The 14,138-nt window shown below is 52.9% G+C and overlaps 1 protein-coding gene across 1 annotated transcript; it reads left to right on the top strand.

Annotated features, from left to right (window-relative positions):
* Positions 1-381: 381 nt before the first annotated feature.
* Positions 382-6,916, top strand: LOC121274688 (neuronal PAS domain-containing protein 4-like). Its single transcript, XM_041181991.1, has 8 exons — positions 382-556; positions 942-1,090; positions 1,247-1,349; positions 1,458-1,707; positions 3,333-3,442; positions 3,584-3,719; positions 4,834-6,068; positions 6,888-6,916. Exons 1-8 carry the CDS (start codon positions 382-384, stop codon positions 6,914-6,916), a joined length of 2,187 nt encoding a protein of 728 aa, XP_041037925.1.
* Positions 6,917-14,138: the final 7,222 nt, after the last annotated feature.

The following is a 14,138-nucleotide window of genomic DNA, read 5'->3' as shown; positions in this document are numbered from 1 at the left end:
TCTCTCTCTATCCCTCCCCCATCAGTCGAGTTTCGGTTTTTCTCCTAATTGGGAGTTCTGAGTTCTGGCGTCATCTCCCTGTAGAAGTGACGCTTGATTTTAGTCACGGAGACAGAGATCCTTTCCCCCTCCCTCTCCCTCTCCCTCCTGCCTCTCGCTCCTGATGTGAACCAGTCCCCGCCGCGTTAGCCCTGCCCCCAGCAGCCGGCAGCCTATAAAAGGCGGCTTCGCCTGAGCCTCCAGCACCAGATCGAAGCAACAGCAGCATCCAGGTCTGGTGCAAGAGACAGGGGCTCCCTGAAACTGAGAGAGCGGCAGAGTGAGCGTCAAGAGCTCAGGTCCGGCCAGAGGGAGAGGGGACAGACACGGAGGCACAACAACATGTACAGATCCACCAAGGGCGCCTCGAAAGCCAGAAGGGATCAGATTAACACTGAGATCAGGAACCTGAAGGAACTGCTGCCGATCTCGGACACTGACAAATCCAGACTCTCTTACCTGCACATCATGTCGCTGGCGTGTATCTACACCAGGAAATCCGTCTTCTTCGGTCCAGGTAAATATCAGGGAGCTTCCCGCCCCACAAAACCCCCTTCCACCACCCCCCCCCCCCACTAACTGCCACTTAAGTGACCAAATGTCACCAGGAGTCACAAAAAGAGGCCGTTCAGCCCATCGTGTCCGTACTGACTCTTAATAAAAGTCCGATCCCTTGATCCACTTTTACAAGTGTGGATCTGGAAATATTAAATGCTCCTGCTGGTGGGTTGTGAATGGCCTGGAGGTGGGGGGGGGGGGTCTCTGGTCCCTCTCAGTCAGGTGCTTGTCCTGAATTTATAGCCCACCTCGCCCGTCCCCCCCCCCTCCTCTCCTCCCCTCTCCCCTCCTCTCCTCTCTCGAACAAGGGTCTCACTCCCTCTCTCCCTCTCTGTCTCCAGAAGGCACCTTGGAAGGGGCGCTCCCTCTGATTTCGCCCACTGAGCTGACTGACTTCCTGCACTCCCTCCCCGGCTTCCTGATCGCCTTGAGCAGCGAGGGGAAACTTATCTACGTGTCGGAGAACGTGTCGGAGCATCTGGGCCACTCGCTGGTGAGTTTGCCGGGACCCCGGGCGCTGGGACGCTGCCTCTGACTGTAGAGAAGGAGCTTGAATCCAATGATAGGGGTTGACAGTGTGAAAGGAGCCAGACTGCAGTCAGTTTTAAATTGCTGCTGTATTTTAAAGGCTCCTCTTCTTGTGTTACAGGTGGACCTGGTCGCTCAGGGAGACAGCATTTACGATATTACTGACTCGTTGGACCATCTGGTGTTGAGCAGTAACTTGATGTTTACCTCTCCGTCAGAAAGTGGTGAGTGACTGCTCCCTTCCCCTCCTCAGTGAGTGTATCCAGCCGATATTTTCACACCCTTTTGCTCCAGCAGCTTCCTTCATCCTCTCCTCCTTTGCCACCTTCCAGAGCGCCTCTTCCGATGCCGTTTTAACACCTCGAGGTCAGTCCGGAGGCAGAGTGCGGGCAACAAGTTGGTGCTGATCAGGGGCCGATACCACCAGCCCCCCTCCGGAGCTTACTGGTCCTCCAAACCGGTCTTCATCGCTTTCTGTGCCCCGCTAGACACCAGGCCCCGACTCTTTGACAATCACCTGTTTCTGGGCTTCTTCGAGAGTCAGCACTCCAAGGACATGATGTTCACCCAGCTCTCTGACAGGTAAGAGGAAAAGTACACTCGCCTGTCCTGTACACACACACTCACCTGTCCTGTACACACACACTCATCTGTCCCATACACACATACTCACCTGTCCCATACACACACACTCATCTGTCCTGTACACACACACTCACATGTCTCATACACACACACTCACCTGTCCTGCACACACACACTCATCTGTCCCATACACACACACTCATCTGTCCCGTACACACACACTCATCTGTCCCGTACACACATACTCACCTGTCCCATACACACACACTCATCTGTCCTGTACACACACACTCATCTGTCCCATACACACACACTCACCTGTCCTGTACACACACACTCATCTGTCCTGTACACACACACTCACCTGTCCTGTACACACACACTCACCTGTCCTGTACACACACACTCACCTGTCCTGTACACACATACTCATCTGTCCTGTACACACACACTCATCTGTCCCATACAGACACACTCACCTGTCCTGTACACACACACTCATCTGTCCTGTACACACACACTCACCTGTCCTGTACACACACACTCACCTGTCCCATACACACACACTCACCTGTCCCGTACACACACACTCACCTGTCCTGTACACACACACTCACCTGTCCCATACACAAACACTCACCTGTCCTGTACACACACACTCACCTGTCCCATGCACACACACTCACCTGTCCTGTACACACACACTCACCTGTCCCGTACACACACACTCACCTGTCCCATACACACACACTCACATGTCCCGTACACACACACTCACCTGTCCCATACACACACACTCACCTGTCCCGTACACACACACTCACCTGTCCTGTACACACATACTCACCTGTCCTGTATACACACACTCACATGTCCCATACACACACACACTGGTCCTGTACACACACACTCACCTGTCCCGTATGCACAAACTCATCTGTCCTGTAAATTTACACAGACTCTCCTGTCCTGTACACACACACTTACCTGTCCTGTACACACACACTCACCTGTCCTGTACACACACAGTCACCTGTCCTGTACACACACATTCACCTGTTCTGTACACACACATTCACCAGTCTTGTACACACACAGTCACCTGTCCTGTACACACACACTTACCTGTCCCGTACACTCACACTCAGCTGTCCCATACACACACACACACTCACCTGTCCTGTACATGCACACTCACTGGTCCTGTATATATACACATACTCACCTGTCCCATACACACACACACACTCACCTGTCCCATACACACACACTCACCTGTCCCGTACACATACACTCACCGGTCCTGTATATATATACACACACTCACCTGTCCTGTACACACACACTCACCTGTCCTGTATGCACACACTCACCTGTCCTGTATATACACACACTCTCTCTCTCACACTCACAGACACACACACACTCACAGACACACACACTCACAGACACACACACTCACAGACACACACATGCCACAGTAGAACACAGAGTCAGACTGGTCCTTGGGCCTATGTACAGGGTTAAGATAGAAACACTCTTCATGAGCTCTGTTCTTTTCAGTTTTTGGCTGCATGTTTCTGGCCTGTTGCTAATAATTGATCATGTCCTTTCCCTGACAGCGTTGGCTACTACTTGGGTTATCAGAAAACTGAACTCATTGGAAAATCCTGGTACAACTTGCTGCATCCTCAAGATCTGACACACGCCTCTGCCCAGCATTACCGTTTTTGTAAGTATTGAGAGAGAGTGAGAGAGAGAGAGAGAGAAAGGGTTTTCCCATGTCCTCTCTGTGTGTCTCTTGTTCATTTATTCTCTGTCATTCCCAGGACGTGTGTTTTAATGGGTTCTCTCTGCTCCTTGTGCTTTTCAGTGAGTGGAGGAAGTGAAGCCAGAGTGGAGATGATTGTCCGTCTCCAGTCCAAGAATACCCAGTGGATCTGGGTCTATATGGTGCTTCAGGTGGAATGTGCTGAGGTGCCAGTACTCTGCTACAATTATACAGTGAGGTAAGGATTCAAACTCTTACACAGAGCATCTACCACTAACCTTCACTGCACCACCAATCCGGGCTTGCAACAAACCAAAGGAAGGTCAGGAGGCCATTCAGCCCATCGAGCCTGTGCTGGCCCTTTGAAAGTCCTATTCAATTAGCCCCACTCTCCCTGCTGCTCTTTTCTTCATCACCCTGCAAATTTCTCCTTTTCGAGTATTTCTCCAATTCCCCCCTTTTGAAAGTTCCTATTGAATCTGCTTCCACCGCCCTTTCAGGCAGCGCCTCCCAGATCACAACAACTCGCTGTGCAAAAAAAAACATTCTCCTCATCTCCCCCTCTGGCTCTATTACCGATTCTCTTCAATCTGTGTCCCCTCTGGTTACCGACCCTCCTGCCTCATTCACTCTATCCAAACCCCTCCTGATTTTGAACACCTCGATTCAATCTCCCCCTTAACCTTCTCTGCTCTAAGGAGAACAATCCCAGCTTCTCCCAGTCTCTCCACATGAACTGAGGTCCCCTCATCCCTGGGAACATTCTAGAAAATCTCCTCCCCACCCTCTCCGAGACCTTGACATCCTTCCTAAAGTGTGGGGCCCAGAATTGGACAGGATCCTCCTGCTGGGGTCTAACCCGTGTTTGGAAAGGGTTTCACATCACAGCCTTGTGTAACGTGTGTAACGTGTGTGACGTGTAACGTGTGTGACGTGTGTGACGTGTGTAACGTGTGTGACGTGTGCGACGTGTGTGACATGTGTAATGTGCATAACGTGCGTAACGTGTGACGTGTGTAACGTGTGTGACGTGTGTGACATGTGTAATGTGTGTAATGTGCATAACGTGTATAAGTGCGTAACGTGTGTAACGTGTGTGTTGTGTAACGTGTGTGACATGTGTGACGTGTGTAACATGTGTAACGTGTGTAACACGTGTAACGTGTGTGATGTGTGTGACGTGTGTAATGTGTGTGTTGTTTAATGTGTGTGACGTGTGTGACGTGTGTAACATGTGTAACGTGTGTAACACGTGTAACGTGTGTGATGTGTGTGACGTGTGTGACGTGTGTAATGTGTGTGTTGAAGCATTGGCGTGTGTTCTCATGTTGGATTATCTTGTTGTTTTACAGTGAATCTGAAGCCTGGTGCCTCCGACAACAGCTGACTGAGGAGCAGGAGGACACTCTGCTGTTTCCGTATGCTCTCCCAGCTCCACCATCTCACCAGGAGCCAGTGCAGTCTCCCAGCTACCTGTCCAGCCCCGACACAGTCTTCACGCCCGTGGCTGGAACCCCGACCAGCGGAGTTTCGGCCCAGTCCTTCGATTTCAGTGGGATATGTGGCCTCGACTTTGCCGAGGTGCCTGCGCCGACCGGGAGGGAAGAGGACAGCCAGAGGGGGCTCCTCCCTGCTCCACCACAGGAGAAGGAGCAGGGGGGTGTGACAGGGGTGGGGCGTGCCACCAAGCTCCCAGAGTTGTTGTACAGTGACTGCATGTTTGGAGCCAACTCGCCTACTCCGCCCTGCACCCCCCAGCTGCTGGGGCCCACCTTCACCTTCGGGGGCCAGGAGCCATTCGGCCAGACCACCACCACCGAGATCTACTATCCCCTGGAGCCCTGTGCCTCGCTGTATGAGAGGCTGCCCCCTTCGCCAGACAGCCCCGGCAATGGGGGCTGCACCGTGATGGGCCTGCCCCAGGTGCCCACCCCCCTCTACATCCACGTGCCCAGTACTCCCGAGGGCATCCTGACCCCAGAGGCCTCGCCCATCAAGTTGCCCGCCAGCTGCTACTTCGGCTACCTGGAGGGCATGGAACAGACCCAGATCGACGCTCTGGCCAAGCGCATTGGCTGCCACTTGGCCGACAGCCGGGAGTCCTGCTTGGGAACAGAGCCTGCCCCCTCGCAGGACAACAACGCCAAAGACATCGGTGAGAGCCGTAGTTCCTCCCTCCCCGCCGAGGCCCCAATCCTGGACTTCCAAGCCCTCAAGCAGTGGAGGAGCGTAGACTTCTCCATGATTAGCTTCGGCGAGGAAGATGACGAGGACGAAGATGTCATCGAGAACATTTTGAGGGACCTGGGCGCTCCCACGATGGAGAGAAGCCCCCCAGGTCCCAGCTGCCACCAGTTGGGTGGAAATTCCGGATGTCCCGCTGACGTGGAATCCAACCGCGCGGGATCAGCCTGCAACCCAGACGCGTGCCCCGCGACTGACTTGTCTCCAGAAGAACAATCCTTCCTTGAAGAGTTGACTTCGTACGAAACTGTATTTGAGACGATTGTCTCAAGGTCCCCCTGTGATGGGTTCATCGATGAGTTGTATCAACTCCAGAGTCATGGCCATGAATACTTCCATCAAGGTAGGTCAAGCCCCTTCTCCCTCTCGTGAACATGAGCCCATTAATAATCAGATCAAACCCAGAGCAGGAAGAGGCCATTCAGCCCAACTTATATAGGACTGGGAGGAGGCCATTCAGCCCCTCAGTTCAATTTTGGATAATCTGTATCTTGACTCCATCTGCCCGCCTTGGTTCCTTAACCCTTAATCCCCTCACCCAACGGAAATTTGTCAACCTCGGCCTCGAAATTTTCAATTTCAAAAAAAGGCCTGTCTCACTCCCCTTCCATTTCTGGAGGCGGGTCAGTGTTGACACCATGTGCGGTATAACTCCAGTCTGAAAGGCCAATGCCTCGTGCGAAGGGAATTGATCTGTTTGGAGTGGGAATGGTCACCATCTTAACTGAAAAATGAGGAAACCAGACCCTATCGAAGTGAACACCTTCCTTACTGTCACTTCAAGGAGTTCAGATTGTGACCCCTCCCCTACCCCCCACCCCCGGGCTCACTTGTAATTTTTTTCTCTAACTTTTAAAGTTCAAAAAAAGTTTTAATTTTTTTCATTCAATGTGGCAGGGAAAAAAAATTGCTGAATTTTAATTGGATGCTCGGCTTAATTTCTGACTGTGATATCTTAAAAATCTTAATCCTGCAATGCATTTCTCCCTTATAAGTTTTCGGAGAATAGGCGATTTAAATATAATGGAAAATAGCTATGTAAACATGTCACATTGTAATTACACCCTCCTACCAGGAGAGGGAGTAATGTTATGAACAATGGGACAGAATTTGGATCTGACTAACTGGTTGCTTTCTCTCTGTCTCTTTTTCTCTTTTACAGATGGAAGTGGAGGTAACACCTCGTTTTGAAATAAGTCTGTGACTTACTTCATCGAGTATGGCATATTGTCATATTTTGTGAAGCAGCTACTATCAAAGATATATCTTTGAAACTAAAGGACACTGTTTAAAGCTCTTAATTCTCTCCTTACAACGCACTGCATGGGGTTCGGGGAGGGGGTGTTTATTGTATTTTAAAAAGAAAACCTTCCTTTCTGTAACATTATGGCATTGTAATCATGCTAAAGGTGCAAGCAGTCAGTGTAATGATCAAACTCTGAGTAGACTTGTGTTGGTATGGAGAAGGATATTGTAAGACATACTTACAGATGTAACTGTATCACTTGTAGTGACTAACCAAATCGTAAGAAAGAGATGGATATAACTTTTTTCGATATGATTACTGTATAAATGACACATTTTGAATGTATTATTCATGTGTCATCATGGCTATCGTAGAACTCTCTACGGTATAAGTATAAGGATTGAATCCTGTTTAAATTCTCGTATTTCCTCACAGAAAGATTATATATGTTTGTACATATATATTAATGTATATTTATTAACAAATGCAAGCATTTTTGATAATCTCAGGATACGTACATTGTGAAACAGTGTTTTTGTGTGTACATTCTCAAAGTCTTGTGGAACTTAATGCTATGTGAAGATATTTATATTAAAGAGTGCATTTCAAATCTATATTCCAGTGAATGTTTTACTCACTAAAGAAACTTTTCCATTGCTCCGATGCCTTTCACCTCCCCAGTAACCAGCCCACCCTCCAAAGCATTTCACAGTCAACGAAAGGCTTTTCCAGTAGGAGGTGATAGCAGATTGGTATTGTTGCTGGGCTAGTATACCAGAGACCCCAGGGTGATACCGTGGGGACCGGGGTTCGAAACCCACCACAGCAGATGGTGGAATTTTGAATTTAATAAGAATCTGGAATTAAAATTCTGATGATGACCATGAAACAACTGACGCCTGTCAGTAAAAGCCCATCTGGCTCTCTGAAAGAGGAGGATGTCTGCCGTCTGTACCCTGTCCGGCTGACATGTGACTCCAGACCCACGGCAAAGTGGTTGACTCTTAATTGCCCTCTGAACAAGGGTAGTTAGGGATGGGTAATTAAATGCTGGCCTGATCATCCCATCAATGAATGGTGCAGGGGTTAATGCCCCTGCCTCTACCCCAGAAACTCCAGGTTCAAATCCCACATCAGGACCTGATGGCCATGGAGGGTGTGTTCAGAATGTGTCCAAACAGATTGATTATCAGCCTGTAAATCCCCCCCTGAGGGCACGAGGTGAGAGCAGATCAGCAATACTGCAGGAGGCAACAGCCAACCACTACTGTACTGTGCCAAGTATGATCCTGTGGACCAGTCCAATGGAGGTCCATTGTCACCAACATCCCTTTAGACTGTGGTGCCTGGAGGAAGAGGGGTCACTGTTGTAATGTCTGAAATGCAGAGGCAGCCACTTGTTGCACAGCAAGATCCCACAAACAGCAATGTGAGAATGACCCAGATCATCTGTTTTTAGTGATGTTGGGTGAGGGATAAATATTGGCCCCAGGACACCGGGGAGAACTCCCCCCTGCTCTTCTTCCAATAGTGACCATGGGATCTTTTACACCCACCCGAGAGGGCAGATGGGGCCTCGGTTTAATGTCTCATCCTGAAAGATGGCCCCTCCGACAGTGTGGCGCTCCCTCAGCACTGACCCTCCGACAGTGTGGCGCTCCCTCAGCACTGACCCTCCGACAGCGCGGCTCTCCCTCAGCACTGACCCTCTGACAGTGCGGCGCTCCCTCAGCATTGACCCTCCGCCAGCGCGGCTCTCCCTCAGTACTGACCCTCCGACAGCGCGGCTCTCCCTCAGTGCTGACCCTCCGACAGTGCGGCTCTCCCTCAGTACTGACCCTCTGACAGTGCGGCTCTCCCTCAGCACTGACCCTCTGACAGTGCGGCGCTCCCTCAGTACTGACCCTCTGACAGTGTGGCGATCCCTCAGCACAGACCTTCCGACAGTGTGGCGCTCCCTCAGTACTGAACCTCCGACATTGCGGCGCTCCCTCAGCACTGACCCTCCGACAGTGCGGCGCTCCCTCAGCACTGACCCTCCGACAGTGCGGCGCTCCCTCAGCACTGACCCTCCGACAGTGCGGCTCTCCCTCAGCACTGACCCTCCGACAGCGCGGCTCTCCCTCAGCACTGACCCTCTGACAGTGCGGCTCTCCCTCAGCACTGACCCTCCGACAGTGCGGCTCTCCCTCAGTACTGACCCTCCGACAGTGCGGCTCTCCCTCAGTACTGACCCTCTGACAGTGCGGCTCTCTCTCAGCACTGACCCTCTGACAGTGCGGCGCTCCCTCAGTACTGACCCTCTGACAGTGTGGCGCTCCCTCAGCACTGACCCTCCGACAGCGCGGCTCTCCCTCAGTACTGACCCTCCGACAGTGCGGCTCTCCCTCAGTACTGACCCTCTGACAGTGCGGCTGTCCCTCAGTACTGACCCTCTGACAGTGCGGCGCTCCCACAGTACTGACCCTCCGACAGTGCGGCTCTCCCTCAGTACTGACCCTCCGACAGTGCGGCTCTCCCTCAGTACTGACCCTCTGACAGTGCGGCTCTCCCTCAGTACTGACCCTCTGACAGTGCGGCTCTCCTTCAGCACTGACCCTCTGACAGTGCGGCGCTCCCTCAGCACTGACCCTCCGACAGCGCGGCTCTCCCTCAGCACTGACCCTCGGACAGCGCGGCTCTCCCTCAGCACTGACCCTCCGACAGCGTGGCGCTCCCTCAGCACTGACCCTCCGACAGCGCGTCTCTCCCTCAGTACTGACCCTCCGACAGTGCGGCTCTCCCTCAGTACTGACCCTCCGACAGTGTGGCGCTCCCTCAGCACTGACCCTCCGACAGCACGGCTCTCCCTCAGCACTGACCCTCCGGCAGCACGGCTCTCCCTCAGCACTGACCCTCGGACAGCGCGGCGCTCCCTCAGCACTGACCCTCAGACAGCGCGGCTCTCCCTCAGTACTGACCCTCCGACAGTGCGGCTCTCCCTCAGTACTGACCCTCCGACAGTGCGGCTCTCCCTCAGTACTGACCCTCTGACAGTGCGGCTCTCCCTCAGTACTGACCCTCCGACAGTGCGGCTCTCCCTCAGTACTGACACTCTGACAGTGCGGCTCTCCCTCAGCACTGACCCTCTGACAGTGCGGCGCTCCCTCAGCATTGACCCTCCGACAGCGCGGCTCTCCCTCAGTACTGACCCTCCGACAGCGCGGCTCTCCCTCAGTACTGACCCTCCGACAGTGCGGCTCTCCCTCAGTACTGACCCTCTGACAGTGCGGCTCTCCCTCAGCACTGACCCTCTGACAGTGCGGCGCTCCCTCAGTACTGACCCTCTGACAGTATGGCGATCCCTCAGCACTGACCTTCCGACAGTGCGGCGCTCCCTCAGTACTGACCCTCCGACATTGCGGCGCTCCCTCAGCACTGACCCTCCGACAGTGCGGCGCTCCCTCAGCATTGACCCTCCGACAGTGCGGCGCTCCCTCAGCACTGACCCTCCGACAGTGCGGCTCTCCCTCAGCACTGACCCTCCGACAGCGCGGCGCTCCCTCAGCACTGACCCTCCGACAGCGCGGCTCTCCCTCAGTACTGACCCTCTGACAGTGCGGCTCTCCCTCAGTACTGACCCTCTGACATTGCGGCTCTCCCTCAGTACTGACCCTCTGACAGTGCGGCTCTCCCTCAGCACCGACCCTCTGACAGTGCGGCGCTCCCTCAGTACTGACCCTCTGACAGTGCGGCGCTCCCTCAGCACTGACCCTCCGACAGCGCGGCCCTCCCTCAGTACTGACCCTCCGACAGTGCGGCTCTCCCTCAGTACTGACCCTCTGACAGTGCGGCTCTCCCTCAGTACTGACCCTCCGACAGTCCGGCTGTCCCTCAGTACTGACTCTCTGACAGTGTGGCGCTCCCTCAGTACTGACCCTCCGACAGTGCGGCTCTCCCTCAGTACTGACCCTCCGACAGTGCGGCTCTCCCTCAGTACTGACCCTCTGACAGTGCGGCACTCCCTTAGCACTGACCCTCCGACAGCGCGGCTCTCCCTCAGCACTGACCCTCGGACAGCGCGGCTCTCCCTCAGCACTGACCCTCCGACAGCGCGGCGCTCCCTCAGCACTGACCCTCCGACAGTGTGGCGCTCCCTCAGTACTGACCCTCTGACAGTGCGGCTCTCCCTCAGCACTGACCCTCTGAATGTGCGGCGCTCCCTCAGCACTGACCCTCTGACAGTGCGGCGATCCCTCAGCACTGACCTTCCGACAGTGCGGCGCTCCCTCAGCACTGACCCTCCGACAGCGCGGTGCTCCCTCAGTACTGACCCTCCGACATTGCGGCGCTCCCTCAGCACTGACCCTCCGGCAGTGCGGCGCTCCCTCAGCACTGACCCTCCGACAGTGCGGCACTCCCTCAGCACTGACCCTCCGACAGTGTGGCGCTCCCTCAGTACTGACCCTCCGACAGCGCGACGCTCCCTCATCAGTAGCACGGCAATTGTTAGCTTGGATTCTGGAGCTCTGGTCTCGAGTGACTCTCAAAAGCCCACAGTATTCTGGCTTGGAGTTGTGTGTACTCACTGATATGACTGACACATCCATACCCATGGACATCCACACAGACGTGCACCTTTACGCACAACACCCACCCAGGTTCACCCCACTGCGCAGGCGCACATCCACACCCAGACATGCACACACGCACCCACACGTCCACATGTGTGCACCTCCATCCACACTCGCATACACATCCACACGCACAGTGAGCGCCCAGATTCTACCCTCAGCCTTCGCTGAATTTGTTGATCTGTCTGGTGGGTGTTAACATTTGAAGTCAGTATCTCTCGGTTGGATGGGGACAGACTGGGGGAGGGGGTGTGAAGTGGGGTTAATCAGCCAGGGTTCACCTTCCTCAGCCCTGACTGGAAAAAGTGTGTGAATATCACGTGAAGAGCTCAAAGCCGTGGTGTGAACCTTAGGCTCCATGTGGGAAGCCGGGGACATTTCCAGTGCCGGGGACCAGCAGGAAGTGTGTCCAGCTGCAGCTCCTGGAAGCTGGGGTTTCAGAGCTGGAACAGCGGCTGGGGACACTGGAGCATCCGCGAGTCTGAGAGCATCGTGGGTAGCATGTTTAGAGAGGGGGTCACACTGCAGCTGAAGGGACTTGAGGAAGAGAGGGAATGGGTGACCAACAGGCAGTCCAAGAGAAACAGGCAGGTAGTTCAGGAGTCCCCTGGGGTCCCACTCGCAAATCAGTATTCCATTTTGGAGGCTGATCAGGGCGCTGGTTCCTCCAGGGAGTGCGGACAGAGCCAAGCATCTGCCACCACAAGCAGCCTGTCTGTACAGGAGGGGGGAAAGAGAGGAAGAGCAATAGTAATAGGGGATTCTATAGTCAGGAGAACAGATAGGCGCTACTGTGGCCATCAATGTGACTCCAGGATGGTGTGTTGCCTCCCTGGTGCCAGGGTCCGGGATGTCACTGAACGGCTGCAGAGCATCCTGAAGGGGGAGGGTGATAAGGCAGAGGTCATGGTACATGTTGGTACCAATGACATGGCTAGAAAGAGGGATGAGGTTTTGCATCAAGAATCCAGGGAGTTAGGCAGTAGACTGAAAAGCAAGACCTCTTGGGTTGTAATCTCTGGATTACTCCCAGTGCCACGTGCTAGCGAGCTCAGAAATAGGAGAATAGCGCAGATGAATATGTGGCTTAAGAGCTGGTGCAGGAGGGAGGGTTTTAGATTCCTGGATCATTGGGACTGTTTCTGGGGAGGGTGGGACCTGTACAAGTGGGACAGTCTACATCTGAACCAGAGAGACTAACATCCTTGCAGGCGGGTTTGTTAGTGCTGTTGGGAGGAGTGTAAACTAATTCGGCAGGGGAGGGGACACAGAGTGTTAGCAGAATAGGGACATATCATAATACAGTAAAACAACCAAGTCAGAGTGAGTACAGCTGCATTAAGTTTCAAGGGAGTAAGGCAAGGCTGGATGGCCTCTACTTTAATGCCAGGAGTATTACAGGTAAAATGGATGAGTTAAGGGTGAGGATTGACACGTGGAATTGTGATATAGTAGCCATCACTGAGATGTGGTTGAGGGAGGGGCAGGATTGGCAGTTCAACATTCCAGGATATAGAATCTTCAGGCGAGACAGGGGAGGGGGGGTAAAAGAGGAGGAGGCATTGAATTATTAGTTAAGGAGTCAGTTACTGCAGTAAGGAGAGATGATATCTTGGAGGGGGCATCAAATGAAGCTTTGTGGGTGGAGCTTAGGAATAAAAAAAGGGGCAGCCACATTGCTAGGTGCTTATTATAGACCCCCAGATAGTCAGTGGGAAATTGAGGAGCAAATATGTGCTCAATTTGCGGAGGTGTGTAAAAACAATAACAATAGGGTAATTATATTAGGTGATTTCAACTTTCCCAACATTAATTGGGATAGACATAGTGTTAAGGGCTTGGATGGAGGGGATTTCTTGAAATGTGTACAGGAGAACTTTTTAGGTCAATATGTAGAGGGTCCAACAAGGGATGGTGCATTGCTGGACCTAATTCTGGGGAATGAAGTCAGACAGGTGGCTGAGGTGGTGGTGGGGGAGCATTTTGGTGATAGTGACCACAACATGGTACAATTTAAGTTTGTTGTGGACAAAGATATAGACAAGTTGCAAAAAAATGTTTTGGATTGGGGGAGAGTGGATTTTAGTAAAATAAGGCAGGATCTGGCCAAGGTAGACTGGGAACAGTTACTTGTGGGGAAATCTACAGAGGAACAGTGGGGGGTGTTCAAAAAGGAAATGGGGAGGGTACAGGCTCAACATGTTCCCTCTAGGGTGATAGGGAGGAGTAACAAGCCCAGAGAACCATGGATGACCAGAGATATTCAGGATATGATGAGGAAGAAAAGAGAGGCTTTTAGCAGGTACATGGGAAGCAAATCAGTGGAGGCATTAGTGGAGTACAGACAGTGCAGGGTGGAGCTTAAGAAAGCAATTAGGAGAGCAAAGAGGGGATATGAGAAAGCTCTGGATGGTAAAAGTAGGGAAAATCCCAAGATATTCTATATCAATGGGAAGAGGATAACCAGGGAAAGAGTAGGGCCCCTAAGGGACCAAGGGGCCAATCTATGGATGGAGCCAGAGGACATCGCTAGTGTGTTGAATGAATACTTCAT

Source organism: Carcharodon carcharias (genome assembly GCF_017639515.1).
Source record: "Carcharodon carcharias isolate sCarCar2 chromosome 37 unlocalized genomic scaffold, sCarCar2.pri SUPER_37_unloc_2, whole genome shotgun sequence".
Classification (NCBI taxonomy): domain Eukaryota; kingdom Metazoa; phylum Chordata; class Chondrichthyes; order Lamniformes; family Lamnidae; genus Carcharodon; species Carcharodon carcharias.
The sequence above is the reverse complement of the archived record's forward strand: the minus strand, read 5'-3'. Positions and strand labels throughout refer to the sequence as shown.